This window comes from Patiria miniata, unplaced genomic scaffold (assembly GCF_015706575.1).
Source record: "Patiria miniata isolate m_02_andy unplaced genomic scaffold, ASM1570657v1 HiC_scaffold_13, whole genome shotgun sequence".
NCBI classification, from domain to species: Eukaryota; Metazoa; Echinodermata; class Asteroidea; order Valvatida; family Asterinidae; genus Patiria; species Patiria miniata.
Window position 1 is genome coordinate 4,936,947 of NW_024037051.1, and position 23,139 is coordinate 4,960,085.

The 23,139-nt window shown below is 40.2% G+C and overlaps 3 protein-coding genes across 5 annotated transcripts in view; 2 read left to right on the top strand and 1 right to left on the bottom strand.

Annotated features, from left to right (window-relative positions):
* LOC119720745 (forkhead box protein N3-like) overlaps window positions 1–11,843 on the top strand; it is a 53,364-nt gene extending 41,521 nt beyond the window's left edge. For all 3 annotated transcript variants that reach the window (XM_038190593.1, XM_038190579.1, XM_038190586.1), the window contains exons 6-8: window positions 5,476–5,544; window positions 7,149–7,314; window positions 7,956–11,843. In XM_038190593.1, coding sequence (XP_038046521.1) covers window positions 5,476–5,544; window positions 7,149–7,314; window positions 7,956–8,436 — 716 coding nt within the window. In that variant the 3' untranslated portion in view covers window positions 8,437–11,843. The remainder of the gene's footprint in view (window positions 1–5,475; window positions 5,545–7,148; window positions 7,315–7,955) is intronic.
* A 3,872-nt stretch (window positions 11,844–15,715) lies between these two features.
* LOC119720767 (transmembrane protein 223-like) lies at window positions 15,716–20,126 on the bottom strand. Its single transcript, XM_038190606.1, has 3 exons — window positions 20,069–20,126; window positions 17,046–17,579; window positions 15,716–16,727 (listed from the first exon to the last, which is right to left on the bottom strand). Exons 2-3 carry the CDS (start codon window positions 17,527–17,529, stop codon window positions 16,429–16,431), a joined length of 783 nt encoding a protein of 260 aa, XP_038046534.1. The 5' UTR covers window positions 17,530–17,579; window positions 20,069–20,126; the 3' UTR covers window positions 15,716–16,428.
* A 24-nt stretch (window positions 20,127–20,150) lies between these two features.
* Window positions 20,151–23,139, top strand: part of LOC119721525 (protein phosphatase 1 regulatory subunit 21-like) — a 79,254-nt gene continuing 76,265 nt past the window's right edge. The window contains exon 1 of the mRNA XM_038191603.1: window positions 20,151–20,349. Within this exon, the coding sequence (XP_038047531.1) occupies window positions 20,299–20,349 (51 nt within the window). The 5' untranslated portion in view covers window positions 20,151–20,298. The remainder of the gene's footprint in view (window positions 20,350–23,139) is intronic.

Consider the following 23,139-nt stretch of genomic DNA (forward strand, 5'->3'; position numbering starts at 1 on the left):
TACACTTAATGAGCACTTAGGCTTCAAGCTAACAACAAAACCAGAAGGGCAAAGGGACATATCGGTAGGAAAATCAGGCTCTGGTATGAATTGAAACTGTAATATTTCTTTAGAGATGAAAATAATTGTTTTAAAAAGGAGAATCAGGCTTGCATGGCTGAAGGTGGCTTAATTAATAGTAGTGCCCTTGGCCCAATCATGGAAACCTCCATGGCCTACTTCAGTCAAACCTTTCCCAATGGAACAGAGAAAAACGCATGAGGATGTATCCATGGAGTCCATGGACATCAGAATATAAATTCTGAAAAAGGGGAGGGAGGGATTGTTTTTTCCTTCTTCCTTGAAGGGATTTAGGCCAGGAATGTTGACTGTTTAGCTGCTGGAAGGAGCAATCGGGGTCAGGCCCTAGGGCTGGGTGGCATGGATCAGCTGAGGTTAATGCTCTTGTCCCTGGACAACAGTTTATGGAGGAGTAATGGTTACCCATCAATTGCTGTCAGATGGCTTTTTTTGGTGTCGGCAAGCCTTCTGGTTCCAGTCCTCTCTGTAAATCACTAGCAAGATTGTCTGGAAAATGTGCTTCATTGTTTCATAAGGGAAGGTTCTCCCACTGGATGGCAGACCCTACAGTACATTAGTTGAATATTTAGTTATCTCACAATCATCACAATCATGCAGCCATGAACAAGCTCTACATGTACATGTATAGGGGGATATTTTTTTAAGTAGCTTTGTCAAAAAAAGGAAAGTACATGTACGGGGTAACTGTGGTATCCCTTTGGTGTTCTGTTTGACTTTGAGCCCTCCAGAGAAGTAATACTTGTCAAAACATGGAAAGGAATCATAAAATCACTCTGTGGGCTCACCTCAGACTAATGATCATGCAGCTTTGCCCCCCAAAAAAATAAGTAAAGAAAAGGTGCCCAACTCAACAGTTTCACAAAGTTCTGCACCCATGTCCGGCAACTACATTTATTTGTTCATACTGCATGTGTGTACATACCGGTATATGCCGTTGGTAACAGTCAAATTTGTTTTTTTCTCCCTTACATGTACATGTATGTGATTTTTTTCAAGTGGTCTGTGCTATTCCCTTGGAAAAAAAAAGCTGCAGAAAGGCATGCACACATTAAACATTTTGAAGGTTACTGGTGGTAAATTAGATGAAAACCTTGTAAAGCCTTGGGTTAAACTCCAGTTACAGCCTGTTCAATTTCACATTCTCTCCTAACACTGCAGTGGCCTTGGGCTCCTTGGTCCATGTTGTGCTATTACATGTAGCTTGTGGTAGCATGTTGTTTTTGTGGCCATCATACTGGTACCTTGATATAACACCACCCATGTGGCCAGAGAGGCAAAGTCAAAGGCCAAGCACCCAACAGAACTAGCGTGGGTCACTGCAAATTGCCTGATATTTAGCAGGTGGTTTGGGTTTTGTTTTGATCCCTTTTTTTCCCTAGTTTGTATTCATGGTTACTCTTATTTAAAGCTTGATGCTTGCTTGATGTGTAGACTCCTAAAAAGCACATTGCTTGTCCGAGGAGAAGCTTGTCAATTAAAAGAAATAAACCACAAAGACATCAAAACAAAAGTGATCTGTAGGTTTATGAAGATCTCAAGCATTTAACAAATGGGAGACTTTTGAGACGTTGGTGGCAGCAAACACACCGGTCCTCTTCCCATTGTTTGCATCATGCACGCTTTAGCTTAAACATGACATAAACAATTGAAAAGGACCGGTGTGTTTGCTGCCACCAACATCTCAAAAGTCTCCCATTGATCAGTTGAGACACTGAGAAATCTCTGCTTACCTTAAAAAAAAGAAAACATGGTGGTGCACTGAACAAAGTTTGAAAATTTCAAAAGAATTGGTCCTCAAAGCAATTTCATGAGAAACTTCAATGTTCATATTTGTAGAATATGTGAATATCTTGTAAAAGTTTGGCATAACCGTTTAAAGAAAATGGAGAAGGGGTCATAACGTAGATGGTTTTTGAGGGGAGGTTCCAAGGAATTGCTCTTGCGCTACAGTCTACATGTAGATGCTGTTTGTGTGCAGTGTTTCACCAGGGACCAGTTAGCAGGAAGGTCAGCGATTTGTGCAGGATTGCTCTTGCTATTGATATCTTATGCTTGCCTCAGGCCATGCAAGCACAGAGGTTCTTGCTGGTTCCATTAGTAAACCTGATTATTCTAATAATATGGGGTCAATTACAAATATTTCTTCCAGATAAGGGATGTATGCATGTACATTATACATGCATACATGTACATCCCTTATCTGGAAGAAGCAATAGTAGCAAGTTGGTCTTTGCTCTATCTTCAGATGTTCAAATCAAATTTTGTAGCAAATATGGCTGGATGGGAATCAGTCTTTTAAATCACTCACTTCTCCAAGCCCCTCTCTTGTTAGTTTGTGTGGATGAAAGCCAATTCAACTTGAATAAAGTAAGGAAAAACTGCCTTACCAATTCAAAGGTAATTGACTCTTTGTACGGTATATTTACATAGGTTGCAGGTTCAATTCCAGCTAAGATCATTTGTTTTTATTGTACAACTTTATATTGATTGAAGTAGAGCCTTTTTCCAGTGTGGTTTACTTGATGATAACATTTATAAAATGTATGTGTTATTTTGTTAGACACAACATTGGAGTAGGCAAGTTGGGATTGGTTTTGGGGTCAAAAGGTCAAAGGTCAAGGTCACCATGGTGAGTTAAAGGTAAATGGTTTCCGGATGATAACTTGAGTTAGAAATGAGATTTTGGTGTCTAACTTTGGTAGAGGGTTACCCTTGGGAGTAGGCAAGTTGGGATTGGTTTTGAGGTCAAAAGGTCAAAGGTCAAGGTCACCGTGGTGAGTTAAAGGTAAATGGTTTCCTGATGATAACTTGAGTTAGAAATGAGATTTTGGTGTCTAACTTTGGTAGAGGGTTGCCCTTGGTGTTAGGCAAGTTGGGATTGGTTTTGGGGTCAAAAGGTCAAAGGTCAAGGTCACCATGGTGAGTTAAAGATAAATGGTTACAGGATGATAATTGAGTTAGAAATGAGATTTTGGGGTCTAACTTTTGTAGAGGGTTACTCTTGGGAGTAGGCAAGTTGGGATTGGTTTTGGGGTCACAAGGTCAAAGGTCAAGGTCAGCATGGTGAATTCAAGGTAAATGGTTTCCGGATGATAACTTGAGTTAGAAATAAGATTTTTATGTCTAACTTTGGTAGGGTGTTGCCCTTGGGAGTAGGCAAGTTGGGATTGGTTTTGGGGTCAAAAGGTCAAAGGTCAAGGTCACCGTGGTGAGTTAAATGTTAATGGTTCCCGGATGATAACCTGACTCTGGCTGAGGGGTTTCAACAGCAACGCTGTTATTTTTGGTCATTGCGTTGGACATATTGCCCCAATTCTTGACAGTCTGAAATTGGTGTGAGTAATGCTTGCATCAGTGATTGCCTCCCTCGATTGCATCGCTAGATGGTTCATCTTGGATGGTGATGATGACACAGTGGATCCTTTACCTCTGGATCTTGTGATGACAAATAATTTATACCATCAGGACTCTTGGCCAGTCAATAGGTGGTTCCAGCACCTCTCTCTCTCTTTGCCTTGCGCCTTCTTGCTCTCTGCCTGTGTGGTTCAATATTGGCTAAAGGTGTGAACCTGGCGGCGTCAGTCCATGAATGATGCATGCCTAATCAAGGATGCAAGATATGGCTTGGCCGACAATGTGGCTTGTGGGGAAAGGGGGGGAGGGGGTGTCTTTGCCGGGAACTACATGTACTGGGTTAAGCCAAGGCTGGGATGGCGGGGGGGGGGGGGGGTCTTTACACCTGGGACCAGCAACTGTAAACAGTACCATGTGCCAGTAGGTGCACCCTCTGATTAGCTTCACAGCTCAACTTTAGTCAACTCCTAGCTCAGCTCAATAGCCCAGCCAGAAACAAATTAGTTGGCATGGCAACGCAGGGGGATAAATCGCCAATGCGGCTGTCGGCTTAGGGCTAAAGTCGTGACAGATGGCTGTTACGCTTGGCTGCATAGTAACTAGCGGCAGGGGTGAGGATGTTAATCAAAAATGGCATCGGTTTTGGTTTTGTTTAATTTTTTTTTTTTTTAAATAATATAGAATTTATCATATTATTGCAGTTTCCCTTACTTGAATGCACAGTTCATGCACCAGTAGGGTTTTAATTATGAAAAGAATAGCGGGGGAATCTTTCTTGACAAACCTTCAAAAACCAGTGAAATTTATAAACCCTTTGGAGACTGGCATGATGTTGCCATACCAATCCCATTACTGTGCCGGCAAGTGAATTAAGCTTCACCTCAGATCTTTGGGTAACTGTATTTAGCTGGCTATAGCCTCCAAACTGTTGTATCAGCTGCTAGCATAGAAATGGCCAGGAGATATTTGTAGAACCTTTGGAGTAATACTGCAGCTCTAGTGGAGACCACAGTACTAGACATACATACGTGTAAAATGTTAGGGTTTTGAGGGCAACAGTGGCTTAGGATGTTCAACGTTTTGGAATGAACAGATACTATACTTCTCACAAAGTCAATCGAGCAAAATTTTACCAACAAAGAAATTAACTGGAGCAGGATTTAAACCTGACCCTTCAGAGACACTGTACCCTTGTTTTAAACAAGTCAAATATTTTCATTTTTTATTGCTTATTGTCACAGTCATATTTTACCGTGCGCGAGTGAAACAATTTTAAACTGTGAATTTTATGAAATCAAAGACAAACCTAAGGAACGCAGTCTATGACAAAGTAAAGCAGGTGTCTAAAACAATAGATTCTTGAATGAAAAGCATATTGGTACTCCTGTATCGATTTGGCTGATTGGCTCAGAAAAGCGTGCCTAGACGGAGCCTTTTGTGTATACACATACATGTATATTTGCTTGCGGAGTCTGGTCAGGCTGATTCATAAGAGCACGGCTTCCTTACACGTTCCAAGATTCCACTGATGGAGTGTCTCATCTGTCATCGTAGGACATTATTTCAGGGTAGTAAACCACTCACCGCTTGACGGAATGTTTCCTGTCTTGTCCTGCGGCACCCCAAAGACACTTTTTTCCTCTCTCGTTTATTATTTGTTTTACTCTTCCCTTCTCTGTGGCAGATCCCTGCAACTGCTTTACCAAATACCCGATGTTTACGCTCACTTCAGTTGATCATAAAATAGTCGGGGAGCATCTACAGTTCGAAAGATGCAGGGAATCAGTGTCAGAGCTTTTCCTACATACACATGGCCGTGATTAATTTGTTTGCATCTCATAAGAGGAGATTTTTTATTATGAAAGATGTGGCGGGGGAACCAGTTGATGGGTTTCTTGGTAACATGTCCTGAATGAATAAGTGAAGGGCGCTCATTTCACGTGTGGTAGTGTCTAGTGATTGTAAGACACATTTACTTCAGACAGACTGATAAACTGCCCATCTTATCTCTTTTTGTTGTTGGTCTTGTCTTGTTTGCAGAGCGTGAGGTGGATGCTGCAGCCACTATGATGATGTTCAGGACACCCCCAGAGCAGCGAGTTGAAGAACGTAAGTCCCCCCCCCCACCCCTCCCATCTCAGTTATATTCCTTTCCAGTACCTTGCATCCTTCTACACATTACAAGCTTACGTCCATCCAAAAAAAAAACCCCAAAACCACAGATGTCCTTGCCAAACTCTATCGATCACCAATACCATGTACATGTATCTCCTCCTACTCTACTTATTAGACCATTTGCATTCAGAAGCCATTTAAAGTTATTTCTTGGGTTCTACAATTCAGTAACAATGAATGCACAAAAGGTCTCCTCATGCAAATCCCTGTGAATCAAAGGCACTCACCTCAAAGATGGCTGTAGTGCACAGGATATACACATATTAGGACACGGTGACCTTTCTTGATACTCAACATTACATTTTCACTGCACAAAATACTGGAGTTGAGTCTTAAAAGGCATACAAAAGCACCATAATAGCATTATGAGTTCAATTTTCTGGCAATGATGCCCCTACAGAGTACAGTGCTTTTTAGACCAGCCCCTGTCTGTGCCTTATCTTGCATGTATTGGAAACACTTGATTGAAGTATTTTTCTCATACATGTACCGGTACATCCTTTCCGTCTGAGAATCATCCTCAGATATTCTGCCATATCCTCTGGTTTCATTCCTGCCCCTCCCTGTGTGTTGATTTGCCATCCTGTCTCTCCTCCCCCAAGTTTCTATTATACCCCTCCCCTCCCCCTTTGTCCCCAACTCCATCACCAACTCCAAGTCCTCAATCCTTCCCAGTCTTCATTCGTGGAAAGGCTTCATGACTAGAACTATGTTTTGGCCTTATAAGGAATTGCTTGGTGCATTTACGTGTTAGGCAGCAGCCAGGTGAAACAGCGCCCTCTGTTGACCAAGTTGAGTGCAATGATAATGGCATAGCAGGCTGGCACTGGTTATTGTGTATAGCGCCCTCACAGGCATTGTATGTTGCTGACAATAATAAGTTTAGGGTTCTCTGCACTGCTCAATTGAATTCATAACCATGTACATGTACATCTGTAATTAGCCGGTAGATAATGGATGGTTGTGTGTAGTAGAATCAGGTGCCGTTCTTAAGGGAACTTTGATGTGCATGTACATGTACAAATATTTTACACAAAATATTGTTCATGGAATTCACAAATTTTTGAGACAAATGTCCAAAAATTCCAAGATTCAGCAAAAATGTGACAAAATTAGTGACGCGGTGAAAATGGGTACTTTTTATGAAGTATTTGGGTTTTGTAGTTCCATGCAGTTATTAGGCTTGCTCCATGCATGTATTTTCTGGGTGATCCTGGTTATGTCCTTTGGTAGAATCTGTACATTGCAACTTTCTGTGGCTGATTTAACAATTTGTGTTTGTGTCAATGCATGCTAAATTGTCTTCCACCACACTCAGCTTTTATGTCATCCAGGTTTTGTTTATTGAAGCATTCTGAAACAACAGAAGGTCAACATTAATAACAAGTTGCTCATTGTTATCCCTTTTCCTCAGCTATTAATAGTGTCACGAATTGTTACCAGACTTTATGGAAAGACACCATTATAATTGTGATGATTAATGCAACAATTTTGGATAAACCTTTATGCTATGATTTTGGATGTGACTTATGTTGCAGATGCCCGTTTGAAGTCCTTCTCTCCTCAGCATGGCCCACGTCATGGCAGTATACCCATTGGGGGAATGGCTCCCTTACAGGCCAAGCCTCGTCAGCCCCACGTCAGACCTACACTCTCAGACCTGGCAGAGACTGCCTTGAATGATCAGAGCCTGCCAAGACCGAGGTGGGTGCCAGTAATCTCCACCCACGCCTACCCCACCCACCCCTGCCTCCCCCTCCCTCCAGTCCACCCCTTTCCCCCTCCCACCCACCCCTTACCCCCTCCCACCCACCCCTTACCCCCTCCCACTTACCCCTCCCACATGGAAGGAGTACATGTACTTCCATGAAGTGAAGATATTTGTGATATTTGTGATACACAGTAGCATGAACCTGTGCATTCCCAGCCAATCTGAAGACTGATCCAAACTCAGTGCAACACGGGAACTATTTGCTCTGCTGATTTGCAAAAGTTGAAAACTTTTTATCTCTGGTACATTGCTCACAAGTGTTTGTTATTTACGGCAATTTGTCGTGCATTTGAGTTCGTGTGATGTGACAACTGGCTTTCTCTCATTTCTCAATTCAACTGAACTTGCCATGTAAATGATGTAAAAGTTGATTTTGAAAAGACAATTTAGTCCCTGCAAGCAAGCTTTTATTTCCATGTTATCTTTAATTTAGTGTGATGTTATAGATACCTTGAATCCTAGATCCATTGTGACACAAATTGCTCTTAATCTCCTTGCTATTTCCTGTTACCAGTAAAAAAATGGCCAGCACATTTCTTTCATAAAAAGATTACTCTTTGGATTGTCCTGATAGGTTGGCGTCCACACCATACAACAAGGCAGCCCTCCAGACAAAGTGTACCCCGGCTCCCTCTATGTCAGACGACCATACCTACAGCCTGAGCGCCATCCTCAAAGCCCAGCGAGACCGAGCTCAGCAGATGGATGAGGCTTGCATTGATGAGGATGAGGATGATGACCCCGTGGAATGTGACATGAGCGACTTTGAGGACTATGTGGACTCGGAGTCAGACATGGAGCAAGACGAGGAGTCTAAGCGGCTTGGGGACAGCGGCTACATACACGACGCCAGGTTTGATGACATGGATGATATCAAGAAGAGCACCCCCAGTAGGAAGGCCCTGCAGTTACCAATCAAGAAGCGGCCGCCGCGCTCATCCATGGACAACGACTTGGCTGCTGGAGCGGATGCCCTACTCAACCTGGCAGGCATCAAGACCAGTGAAGTCCCCCTACGCTCAATCAGTCCTCAGGCTGATGTTACTGTCACATGATGGGAACTGGGAGTTGTATTGATTCCCTGCTGCATGGTCAGTTCCCCTGACTTCCATCTTAAGAGTCTTAAAGATTTTCCCCCTCTTAGTTTATCTTTTAATAACCACAGGGGCTTGATTTTTAATGCCTGTTGTTCCCTTTTTGATTGGGTCGCTTGTAGATGCTATTGAGAATGATGATGATGGTGGTGATGATGATGATACATTTGAAGAGTTGAGGGGGGGGGGGTCGGGTAGGGTTGAGTTGAGCAAATGTTCAAGTTGGCTGCTCGCTGCACTGCTTCCATTCCAAATAATATGATGTTGGGTTTGTTGGATACGGCAAAACCTTTGAGAAAGTTGAAGTATTTTCTCTCACTTTCCAGAGCAGATCGTCTGACAAGCTGTTTGCAAAAACGGTGTGGTTTTGTATCAAGCTACTCCGTAGCAATTGTGGGTTGCCTTGAATCCTCTTGAAATTGAGACTTCCAGCAAAATGTTTTCCATCAAAGCCAAACAAAGGAATCAATGACAGTAAATCAATTTTGTAATGTCTTTGAAGGTTTTTGCCAAACTTGCCATAATAATTCTTCCTGAAAAAACCCACAATGTTCCAATGTATCTTTGTGGTTTATTCCTAGAAATTGTAATCTACAATAGCAATCCCACAACTGCTTTTGAGGAAAGTTGAGAACAAAACCACTTTAACTTCTTAAAGAAACTTTTTGGTGACGATCGTGTGCCAACAAACCCAAGCATTGTTGAAAAACAAAATGGTGCGCAAATCTGTAAAGACTTCTTGCCATATAGTACGCAATTGAACGGAACAAAAGTTTGGGCGTAAGCCTTTGTACTGAGGGAAAGAAAAAAGGAAATTCGGTTGTGGATGCATCGTTTAGCTGGTTAAGGTTTAAGAACATTGGTGTAACTATCAGGTGCATTGGTTATGTACATGTAGGGACAGAAGTTACAGGATTATCATCCTGTAAAAACTGTCGTTCTCCTTTTTTCTTTTTTAAATTAAATCTGAATGTAACAAGATTCCAGTGCTTCCATATTTTTTGCCCTGTACATTTTCTTATTGGTCCAGCATTACGGTAATATGTAAATGTGACTGTATAGAACAATCATTGTGATTCGTAGATGAAGCATTAACCAGTGTCATCGTCATTGTAATTTCAGTCTGTGCCATTTTATTTTTTTTGGTCGCACATTTATTTTTTATCTTTAAATATTTTGTGTTTCATCAAATATTGGAAAAGGGAATTAGCAGAAAGAGATTATTTGGTGTCTACCCCTGTTGCTGACATAAACACCCCAGATTCGCTTGCTTTAAAACGGCATTTTATGTCACAATCACAAGTCAGTTTTTGCCCCCACATTGATCCAGAGTTCCTTCACAGGATCTGCAAAGCCTGTCTTTGTTTGAGGCATCAGTAGCAACTACATTTCATTGACTTGAGAGAACATTCCACAAGTAGCCTGGAGACTGTAGCCTTAAGGCACCATACTTCATTGAATGAGTACAGGCAATGGCCTTCAAGTTTCTGAGATTTCATTGGTTACACATGTTCTGTAACAAATCTTCCCTGTAATCTGATTGGACAAGTTTTGTAAGTGGGAAAAACTGATGTCATTCAATGTTTTTGGCAATCCCAGCTGGTTGTTTTTATGTCAGTCAACTTGGGTGTAAACCGTCTTCTCTAATCCTAAGTGGTTTTCCAGGTAGACTATTAAGGTGCTAATTGGGGAGTATATTGGTAAAAACAATGTAGATGTTACAACAAGTAGCTTTAGATTGAGACTCTGCAGAGTTTCCAGAATCGCACAGCGATTGGTCAAAACTCTTGCAACAACGGAACAAAGCTCTTCCAAATTATGATTGTACAAAAAAAGAAAGAAATTATCGAAAGAACATAGAATTACCTGCCAGATTTATTTCCAGTCACTCTATGATCTTCCAAAAGTCCATGTTAGATGAGTGTATAAAATAAAAACACTGGGCATAGCAAAGCAAAAATGCCAGGTTTTAATTTTCTGAATTTATTGCCATTGTAACACATCCGTCAAGCTTCTTCAGGTATGTGAAAGATACCCCACTTTGGTTGGAGAAGTGCTTATAATTTGATATCTTCCGGATAAACCTTCCTACCATTGGACCACCCATCTCACAATCTAGATCAGTTTTGTGTGTGTAGGTGGCAACAATAGACCTTTATGACAGTGGAACATATCGTTGGGCCTCCGATTGTACCAACAAGGAATCAGATGGACATAAGTGTGTCCTTTTTTTTTAGTAATAAAACCAATTTCTGCTGTTCAAGACATGCTAGAAAATGTCCCCAACTGCTGTTGTGGGAAGTCATCTGTTTGGCTTATATCAGGAGAGACTGTTGCATCATAAAGGTCTATTGTAAAGGTCTATTAAAAAACATTTATGAACAAAAACAGAATTTTAATGGAACTTGTTGAATTGCTTGTCATTTACATGGTAACTGTCATGTATGATAAAATATCCTATTGAATATTTTTATTGTGAATTTTCATTATTGAAAGAACAAACCATCAGGACAAGGGAGGTGATTGTGTATTTTTAAGGTAAATGTAATTATGATATATTTTTAATTTGTTTAAAATGTCAATTTTTTTTCTTCCAACACTTTTAATCAGTTATCTAATTTTGTTAAAGATTTAGTTTATTATAGGGTAGACCAGATTAACAAAACCAAAAAGAAAAGAAGATTTTTGGATTTGATTTTTGTCCCCCACTGTAAGATGCTGAACCATGTCAAGCACAGTCCAGAGTAATATTACATTGCTTAAGCTTCAGTTTGGGGGAAAGTTGAACTATTGCAAACACCAAAACTTCCTGCATGTCATATGCAAATGGAAAGTCATGAATTGTGCATCATGATTTCTGAATACAAATTCCTGGGTAGTCTCCAATAAAACAAATTGCTGAATCCTGAAGTCAACTCATGCCAACGTCTGATAAGACTCTAAACCAGTACATTTTAAAATCACTACGATAAATCTGATAGATTTTGTGTTGTTGGAAAGTGTATATTGATGAAATATATTACGCCTGGAAGTGTGATCAGTCATGCAATTTTCAGGCTTTTTTTTTTTTAAGAAGAAAAGACACAAGTATGTCAATGTGTGGGGGCAGTGCATATGTAATTTATTGTACAGTACCGTAGTTGAGAAATCGTAAAGTACATGTAACTGTTCATCATTATTCAAAGATTAAGTTTACTTTTATGTACAGTAATAGTTTAGGTTCTTTTTCCTACCTCTACTGAGTCCTGTATGCCTTCTTTTACATTTATTGTAACCCTTTCTTTCTTAGCTGTATTATTTAAAACAAGGAACAAACAAAAATTGTGAACAAAACATAAAAATAACACGAACAAATATAGAAGGATCAATTTTTTTGTATTGGAGAGAGATTTGGAACAATTGCATGTACATTGTACTTTTTGTTTAATATTATATGAGCTTCATGTTCCAATGTACACTCCATTTTTCTTGAAGCTCTCAATTGAAATTGAGCACAAATTGAAATAGTTGTACACAAGGGATTTGCAAAATTTAATTTCCATACATTTGTATTTCAGGGACAACACTTTTTTTTTAATGGTTTAGCTCTTCAGCCTTATCACCGTGCAATAAGTTTGCCGTGCATCCTGTAGTTGATAGATTCCCCCCTTACTGACTAGTACAGCTCTGTAGCTGGGCTGTAGGTGGTAGGTTTGTGATTCTTGTAGCTTCTGATTGCTGTGCCAGCAGACCGATCTAACTTGTTGCAACACGTAGCCAGTGACAAGGTAATAGTTGAGGGTGGCTTATACAGTTCATCGCATCTGCCAAGACTGTGACACGGTTAATTGTGAGGCGTTCTGGCAAAATGAGACAGAACTGGGCAGTGGTCGAAACGAGGGTTTGTGGGTATTAGGAAAGAGAATAAAATTCTCCTGTTTGTTGCACTTCAATTGAACATTTCATTGACAAGTTATGGCTGTTCAAATTTCGCATTAGTTGGCATGTCAAAAAGTAAAATATTGAGAAAAATGCCTCTAACATTGGGAGTTTTGTATTCGTGAAAATGAAAGACGCCAGTTGTTTTTCTCTTAAAAAACACTTTTCTTCAACGATTTTTATACTATTTCTTTGAAATATGTGTAGTAGACATATCAAAGATTACAAATATCAATAAATCTGAAAATCGATAAAAAAAATTCACCCCACTCTATTTTTTGCATTTTTCTCCACTACGGCCTGTGCCCGGTTCCTTCTCATTTGCCAGAATGCCTCTCAAGTGTGATTTTCTATTCAAAATAGAAGGGCAGTGGTTATTGAAGGAGGATTTTGAATTGATTGATCTTACCACCCCATTATCACAATTTAACTGCAGTTTGTAGTGCAAAGTGATCAACTGTGACCTGCTGAAAATCTTGTCAAAACAAAATGGCTGCGTGTCTGCACAGTGGGTTTTCTAGCAGAGAGATCGGTCTGCATCAACTGGGAAATTTGCTTGTTTGGTTTGTGATTGTGGATTGGTTGTGTGTGCCATAATCTGTCAACAATTGTGCGTAAATCATGTGACATGGTTGAAGGAGTATGTCAATTGTGGATGTTTTTCCAACAGCACTGGTTGACAAGGACACACAACCAATGTGGGCAGTATTTTTCTTACTAACATAACATGTTCCCCGTTCAGTGGAATTGACAATTTGAAGACTGCCACTGTGTCAGCAATGCTGATATTCCTTCATTTTGTCAATCCATTCTATTTGTAGGCAAGTGCAACTTAATTGAGTATTAGAAGTCACCTTCAACCTTTTGTTTCCAATGTTTCTCTCTCTTTTTTTCTTTATTTAAAATGCAATATCAACCAGCCAGATATTAGGAAAGGAACAAAATGTCTAGAAGATAGGCTGGGAAGCCTGCAAGGTAGAAATGTATAGTTACCATTGCGGTGCAAATTTAGTCTTATTTAGGAATGCGATTTCAGATCCAGGACGACAATTAATTTTCCAAAGTAAAACAGTAAACTATACAAAATGTGTAATACATAGCCAGCTGTGCACAATATTATGAACAAAAAGGATTGTTCAGAATTTAATTTGAACTGATCTTAACTAGTTCTATTAATCTAGTGGACTTAACGAAATAAGAGTCAACAGTAAGACACATTTTTTTTACAATTCTGTTTTAAAAAGTCCTTTTCTTTTTTATTTACATATGCGTGCAGAACAGAATTTATCTGTTGTCTCAGCACAGTCAATTTTGAAGGCATGTTATTATTTTAATATTTACCATTTTTTAATCATGATATTTAATGATGCAGCATTCTTGAGGCTTACAAATATCTGTTCTGATTTTGTAACTTTTAAATTGTGTATGACTCCTAATACTATCTGTTCCATAATGCTTAAGCTTATCTTCCACAGTAGACTGAATGTTAAGGTCAGGGGTCATATGAAGATATTTGCATAGTCATGACATCATGCATAATTATTAAGAAAACCTATCGGGTGAATATATGGATTTGCACTTTTCAGATCCAACAATGAAATGTTACACAATTTACTCGGTGTTGTATAGGCAGAAAAATAAATTATTCAATAGAGTACAAATATTGGAAGAGATATATTATCTTGTGGGTAAACTTAAACTTATCTGTTGTATAAGAACAAAACAATTCCTGACTAATTATTCAATAAAAGTAGAGGCTTAATATTTATTACAAAGAAAAAACAAACACTTTTGATGGCAGGCACCATTTACATGTATACATTTTGGAACTTCCAGCTAAATTTTAGCCAAGTAAAGTTCTTTGTGTTGGACAGTGTAAATAGAGTAACTTCAATTTGCATGACTCCATTGAATGTACGGTGTCCACATTAAGTTGCAGTGTGATGGCCCCAGAGTGTACTGTGTTTTCTTCCCAGAGAAAAGGGGACCTGAACAAAGTGGGCCCACATCTCCAGTTAGAATAGAAAACATTCAATATCATAGATGCCATTATTTTTTTTCTGAATTATGATGCAAGATTAATTTCCAGAAGTTAATTTAATTTTCATGACTTCAATTTTTAGTGTAGTTTTAGAGTTACTTCTACTTTAGGCCCAAAAAATGACCCAGAACAATATTGAGTCACCAGAACAATTGGTTGGGTTCTAGGCAACCAACAGCAAACCCATGTATGTGTCTGTATATTTTACCAATTAAATTATTACTGTCAGCCGGTATGTTTTTGCACAAAAACTATGTGGTTCAGTTCATTGACAGCGCAACTCATAAAATAAATGAACAACTTATTATTATATGTTACTGTTAAAAATGTTAAGCATGTTGTACACAATACCGTGTCAAGTTTAACAGTAAGCATTTTTTGTAATAATTTACTGGAACTATGAGAATGAAATAAAGGGTCATCAGGACTATTTCTATGTAAAAAAGGTGGCAGTTATTGGTGTCATTTCTGTGTTTTTGTGCACGAATGTTATACATGAATCACGTCTGTGATTGGGATTGTTTAAATGTCCAAGCACATTATGCCCTATTATTATGAGGCCAGTATTGGATTTACAGTGACAATGAGAATTGCAATTTCACCAGACCAAATGACTTTGTTAATACATTTGTACGTGCATGCTTAGAGATGGGGATAAGAGAAAGACAAATCCATGAACATTGTCATTACAATAAACCACAATTGGAGATATTATACAAATAATGAATGTTTGTGCGTGCAATGGTAAGAACAATTTCATGAGGTGACAGATGAAATGTTCCATTCCACGAAGCGAAGCCGAGTGGAATGGAACATTTCACCTGTCACCGAATGAAATTATTCTTTCCATTGCACGAACGTGAAACATTCATTATTTGTTTTATACAACACCTGAATAAATCCTTGTCATCTGATTGGTTGACTTTTAATAGCCAATTTATTCAGGTTAAAAACTGTTTAAAAGTTCGACAAGTTCATGATATTAAATGTATGCAAACTTTTCAACAGGTTAAGAACAATCATATTCAATTTATCTCGATTTAAAACAGCACCAACACCAGCAGCAGTAACACCGTGCAATGGAAGTTCTATTCACCGTGCAATAGAACTTCCATTGCACTGTGCGCTGCGCGCCGCGCGCGCGCCGTGCGTTGGGACGAACAATTCAATGACATGTGGTCAACGATCCACCAATCAGATGACGGGGATTGATTAAGGTGTTGTATAAACTGTAATACTAAGGAAACTTGGACATATTTTTGGATTTGAAAATGGTGAGAAATGGGTCCAATTTCATGGCTCTGCTTGCCATTAGTGACAAATCCCTGCTTAATGTAGCAGACAATTCTATGCTTTATACGGTTAGCTTATAATTCATGGGTAAGCAAGAGATTCTGGCCTATGTACATGCATACAATGTTCATGTATATACTCTGCTTAAAGTGTTAACACAGATTGTTTTGCTAGCACTGTTGGCACAGAGTAGTGATCGTAAGCGCAGAATTCTGTGGTTAGCAGAGCCATGAAGATCAGATGTTACAAAATCAGAAAATAATAAGTCTTGGTTCTAAATGAACCACTTTGAGATTATTTGTTGTGACATTTTGAACAGTATACTCTGACGATCCTCAGGAGAAAGATGATGTCATTTACAACAAGAAATTACTGCTTATCCTCTCTTGAGAAGTTAAAAAAATTCACACATGGAGGATATGTAACTCCTTCATCAGTCAATAAAAGCAGCTCAAATCCAATCCAACCCAATGCAAATGCAGGCTAACTCGGACAAGGCCAACGCAAACCCAGACCAATTGGAATCCCACTGAGTCTTGGTCTGGATTACTTTTTGTCCAAAATTGGTCCGGGTCCAACTTTGACCGGGTTCGACATGACTTTAATAAAAACATTTGACTACAGTCAAAGTTTGCATTTTTGAAATTAGGAATTTCAAGTTGAGACTGGGATGTCTAGTCCTCTTTTGGGGGCCAGGCATTTCAGGAGAGAAGCATCCTCTTCATTCCGACAGTCTGATCAAAGAGCGGTGCGTGGTACAGCTTGCCCTCCTTGTCCAGTAGGTAGAAAAAGCTGTGACCTTTGACTTTGATGGGTAACTGAGTGCGCACTCCGTGCCTGGAGTGCTGGCAGGAGACATTGGTCACGGGCACGGTGAAGGACCATGGCTGGCCAAAGAAGCCAAAGGTACTGATGGTGATCCGGTCTCCCCCCTTACGCAGGACAATGCGGTGGATGCATTTCTTGGAGTAGGTCAAAGCCCCAGTGAAGATTACTCCACCTGAAGGGGGGGGGGGGGGAGAAACAAATTTGTATATTGAGATGTGCCAATACTTTTAGATATCACCTTTTCCATATAAAGATTTGAGGTTTTGCATGGTAGAGTAACAATATTGGCATCAGTTTGCACAACACCATAGCAATCTCTTATGAGAATTTAATGAGATACAGCTGTTGATCAATTCTGTTGCTTGAAACGAAAAATACACAAAAAGCAAATGTACCCATGTACCTATAAAGTTTCTGAATACAGTTGGGGAATGGCTTCACTGGTTGAATGATACTGCATTTAGTGCCTATTTGTATAACTCTCACATACCCACAACAACACAGAGTGCAGTGATTGCATATCTCCACACACCAGAATGCAGCTTCATCCGTATTCCCGACAGTGTTGTCCAATTCTTTTTGTCGGAGGGCGCCCCCTCTGGTCCATACTTAGCCAGCTCAAACTTCCTGGAATCGGTCATGGACGTGTATGCTGAATAAGTCAGGTAGGACCAGAAGCCCAGCTGAGCCAATGCAAATACACCCACCACACGGAAGAAGGTGAAACCATCATTCCGGTAGATGAGGATATTCTTATCAACAAGTGTCTTGGAGTGATTGCTAATCTGCCTCAACTGCATGCTGAGATATTGTCCACTGTCTCTGCACAGTGTCTTACCACTACAAGACAACAGAGGTTGGACTAATCGTCTTGTGAGTGTAGTCATCATGCTTGTTGGTGCAGAAGACCCATTCCTTGGGAACAGCAAGACAAGTTTGTTAGCGCCAATGGCAGTTGCTCTTCCCAACAACATTGTGGTGGCTACTCGACTTATCAACAGGAGATTATTTGTGATGCCACAACCTTGAAAGAAAGAATAAGTTTATGTTTATCATTTGAATGTCTTCAAACTGAATAATCAAAACTTGTTACAGTGACAAATACACCAAAGTGCACACAGATGCCAGTCATGGTTCTAGGCCCAGCTTAGGGAATTATGTTAAGATTTTTCTTTGATCATTTCTCTAAGCCAAACTGCGATAATGGTACTTGGAGGTTTCCCTTCTCAACACTCCACATGGACATGATGAAAGTCTAACAAAGAGGCTGTGAGTCAGAGGTAACATGGCAAAGCATTCCGGTCACACGTTCGTTAGCTAAATCCTGCAAACATCTCAACTCCCAAATGGAACAATAATGTCATTAAAGACACTCTTACCAAAATGATACTTATTGATAGTGTCCTGTATGCCAATCTTATGTTTCACTGTTTGGATGGCAGCTTTTAAAATCGTCAAAAAACAAATGCATGTATTGAGACTTGAAGTGAAATGTTGCCAGTAATATAAGAAATGTCTGTAGATGTAGGAAATGGATAACTTCAGCCCCGACAGAAATGGGCGGTATACCTCTCCCCCAGTAATTTTTGGGTAGGGCACGGCAACGGCAATGTCCCCCAAATCATTTATCAAAGTATGTACAGATCATTTTAACCAATTTTACATTTATGTAAATTTTATTTATCCAAATAGTGAAACAGCACTAAGATATTGCTTGTCTGCCATCCTTTAATGTAAATATAAAAATATACTTCGTGCAATGGGCATAAAAGGAGCATACACATGTTGGGTCGTTATTCGGTAAAAAGGCGATAAGTAGGGCCCAAGTTACGGTGATCGTTAGTCCGACCCAACATTTGGAGTCCGAATGTTAAAAAGACGCTTATAGTTGGGTCCAAGTTACTCGGATTAGGTGATTTTTTAGTTATACGGGCCAGGTTCCCTACGAGAAAAAAAAAATCAACTTTTATTTTAATTTATTTGACTTTATACCGTACCAATGTTCCGTGAACATGCAAGGCACACTGAATGGCACGACATTAACCGGCGTAAACCGCTTACGAAAATTGCACTTAGGCCTACCTGAAATAAGTTACAAAAAAGTAGGCTGGGCCTATCATTAGAATTGAGAGAAGTCTGCTTCAGATAAAACACCCTAGACTCTAATTTGATCTAAACTGGCACGATCACCCAAGTCACTCGGGCTGCACTAGCTACTCCAACGTACAACATTTACAGGTGTCAGGTCAACTCGCCCCCTGGCCGACTCGCCCCTTACCGACTCGCCCCTTACCGAGTCGCCCCCTGACCGACTCGCCCCCTGACCGACTCGCCCCTTACAAGCTCGCCCCCTGGCCGACTCGCCCCCTAGCTGACTCCCCTCCTAGCCGACTCGCCCCCTGACCGACTCGCCCCCTGACCGACTCGCCCCCTGGAAAATGATGCACTGTACGGGGACATCGTAAAAAAAAAATAAAGACAGTGGAGGGAAACAGAGCAGTCCAGCAAATCAGCTTCGTTATCTGAGTTTATTGCCCAATTCAAAATTTGGTTCTGAAAGTTCTATTTCTGAGCCTCTTTTATTGCCCAATTCAAAATTTGGTTCTGAAAGTTCAATTTCTGAGCCTCTTTTATAACTTTTTCAAAACCGTTCGGTATGTTTGATAAGAACACCACTAAACCAAAAAAATGAAAAACCTTTTTTTCATTTTTCAAATATACATCATTTATTCTGAAAAATATTTTTTAATGAAACTGAGGACCCAGAGTCGAGATTTACAATTATAACGTTATGTCATTGACAAACGGTGAACGCGGGTATACCTGCCGCGCGCCGGCACCCACCGTACCAGTACCTGTAGCTGTCGCGCGCCGGCACCCACCGGCAGTCACCGTGAACGCTACTACGCGCACATGCCCAACGGGCCCTATGCCACGGGCACTCCGTGAAAAATCACGCTGCGCTATATCGGTAAAGTTGTGCTAAGGTGTTTCCAACACAAATTCTTTATAAAACTCAAAAGGATCAATAGTTTTTTGCATTGGTATCGGAAATCCTTCAAACTTGCATTTGAGTAATTTGGCTTTTTATTTCACGATGTCCCCGTACGGTGCAAGGGGGCGAGTCGGTCAGGGGGCGAGTCGGCTAGGAGGGGAGTCGGCTAGGAGGGGAGTTGGCAAGGAGGGGAGGGGGCGAGTCAGCTAGGGGGCGAGTCAGCCAGGGGGCGAGCTTGTAAGGGTCGAGTCAGTCAGGGGGCGAGTCGGTCAGGGGGCGAGTCGGTAAGGGGCGAGTCGGTAAGAGGCGAGTCGGCTGGGGGGGGGGGGGGGGAGTTGACCTGCAATCCATTTACAATGTACCACGTGTCCGGCATGTCCGGAATCTGGACAACAGATTTTTTTCTCGAGTAGTGATGGTCTAGGCCGGAAGTAACAACTTCAGCTGATTGTACATGCGTAGGTTTGTAAAATAATTGTAATAAATAAGAAAAAAGTGTAAAAAAGTTCACAAAATACCTCATTAATGAAGAAACGCTCAGTTTTAGTTCACGCTATTACAAGCGAGTATTCGTCCAGTGTCCCCATGGGCGCTGCCATATTGAATATTTCCCAGAATGCCACCGTACGATAGAAAAATGGCCGCCCCCTTGTCTCGCCCATCCTCTGCACCTGTGAAATTTTGCCTGCAATTTGTGCACTCTTCTGAAAGATTTCAATTAATCTGAACACATTTTCTAAGTTTTATCATGGCAGACCTACAAACCAAGTATCAAAAGCTGGCAGGAGAATTTGCTAAGGTAGGCAAATCTGAAATTGAATGAGGCCGATAAAAAAATTAAAATAAAACGAAACGCGGCACTCACCATTTGCTCACTGTCATGTCAAGTGTCATGACATTGACAAACATGACAAATGCATGACTGAGTTTAGCCGGATCCGGCTTTCTTTCTTTTTTCTTAAATTCCCTGCTTTCTAATTTTTTTTAAAAATCCTCCAAAGCCACGGATTGTGAAGAAGAAAATGAAATATGCTTAAAAAAAGAAAAATTTGATGAAAAGGTAAATCCCTAGGCCTACATGAATTAAAAGTAAAGAAAACAATAAAAAAAAATAGGCCAACAATAAAATAAAATTGAGCAGTGCGGCGGCAGCATTTTCGAACCCGGATCCCCAGCACACAGTAGTCAAACGTTTAACTCATCCGGGGACCTACGTTGGTTGGTCTTTTTTTTCATCTTCCCCATTCAATTTACGTTGTAAGTTGTAAGTGCTGATTCATCCCCTTGGTGGACTTGTTTTAAAAGGGAAGATAACGCCGTCTTTTTTTCTCCTTTTATTTATTTATTTATTTTTTTGCTTTTCCGTGGGGGTGTCCCCCCCCCCCCCCAACCCCGGGATGCCCATGGTGCCGGCATAATATATCATTTACTAAAAGAAAGCTGGTGCTGGCCAATTATCAACTGTTTGTTTTTGTTTTTTAATAGTTTTCTTTACTTTTATGTTTTTTTTTAAATCGTGCTAAATTTAGTAGATTTCATTTTCTTTTTGTGATCAGTGGTTTTGGAAGACCTTTTTAACTTAGGAGGAGTTTTGACGTTTTTAAAAAGGGAAATAAAGTATGAGAACCATTCGGTTGATAGTCTGGTTCCAACGGCCAACGATTCTGACGTTGAATACTATTAGGTCAGGGAACCAGACGTTTTACTGCCATAACAATAGCCACTGGATTATAATGTTGCCCTATCCGAAGTAGGCCCATTCTATGGCCACGCACTCGACTAAACTCAGCAAGGAGTTTAGTCGAGTGCATGGCCATAGAATGGGGTTACCCTAGAAGTGGAACCAGCACTTTTCATTTGATTTGCATTTTCTGCGCTGTGTGCAGAGTAAAGTGTGATTATTTTGCCATGAGTTTACATACAAATCGGAATGCAGAATATGACTGAAATGCTTAAGAAATTAAATGGAAACTTGTTATTAAAATTTTGATGATATTGGCTCATTTTTAGTGTTTTAATTAAATTCACATTTCAATTTTTTTGAAATCACGATTACCTCTACCTATTATTCATTGAAATAAGGCACGTAAAAAAGACAAAGATTTAAAGCATTTCAGTCATCTGCATCCGGATTGGTTAACTAATCACACTTCACTCTGCATATTAGCATAAACATTTCAGGACCATAACAAAATCCCGCTTTAAATTGATTTCTCTTTGCAGAAAATGTATTTGAAAAATGTATAATCCTAATATGCCAGCGTTTGCTTTAAATACTACCACGTGAATACAAGACAGAATCGAACATAATTTTTTGTGTGCGCCTTATGTCCAAAGAGCGCTGTACAGTTGGTTCTGAACTCCCTCTGGTACTCACGTAGCCTGCGTCAACAGAAGAAAAGGGGTGGAATCGGTCCTGATTTTGCAAGAAATGATGAAAAAAATCTCCCTTCCGCTCTGAGACAAAATAAAAGCAGCCGAGGCAAGAGCCACAAGCAGTAAACAGCCACAAATAACAAAAAAAACCAACACATTGAGACTTTTGTGTACATGTGCTTTCAACATATCAAGGTAGTGTTTTTGCCTGTGCCTCACAGCAAGCAGATAAGACAGATTTGCGCAGAGGAGAATACTTGAGTCTCATCTCATACATGATGAATTTGGAAGAGGCAGTATGTGACAATCTGTGAGATACGAATTTCCTTCCCTCTGTCAAGGACGAGGAAGCTACAGGTTTGAAAGCATTGTTGGAGAAAGCAAACGTCTTCGCAGTCTTGCCTAAGGGGTTTGGAAAGAGCCTTATATACGGATTTGTCCTGAACACTGGATAAGGTAAACCTAGTACTAGCAGATATCTAGGGGGTTAGTGGCATTGCATACTAATGTTATGGTAGGCCTACTAGTAAAATGGGGCCAAGATAAGTAGGCCTAAATGCATGGAATGCTCACGCAGAGTCGGACTCGAGTCACATTGGAAAATGACTCGGACTCGGACTCGATCATGATGACTCGAACTCGAGCTTGGGGACTCATGACTCAAAAATGTCCTCAAAAGAATCGGGTAACACTTGATCCCAATCCACCATGGATCGAAGGTGTTTGATAGGTTTTGTGAAGGCCATTATGGGCAAGTGCAAAAGAACACTACTGATCATTTTCTTATAAATAAAAAGTTGATTAATACATTTACTGGAACTACTGATATTGCATGGGAGGACCTCCAAACGATAAAGTGGACGGTGTAACTTAATTACATTGTTTTGGAAAATGTATGAAAAATTGTTCTTAGGAATCAGGACATTGGCAGAATAATTGATATAAGACATGTTTCTTTTTTCATAATTTGCAGACGTGACCACACCAAGAAGAAACACATTGCAGTTGTCATCAGTCCTCTATTGCACTGATGGCTGATCAGAGACTACGATTGGAGAAGTTAGGTGTACCCTCTTACGCAGTAGCGGAGACCGAGGCCAACCCAACCACAGGTATTACCCCAACATCAACAACAAGCAACAAATAACAAGGAAAACATAATATTCACGTATCGAAGTAACAAAAGGCTAAAAACTGGGGGTGCTTGATGAGG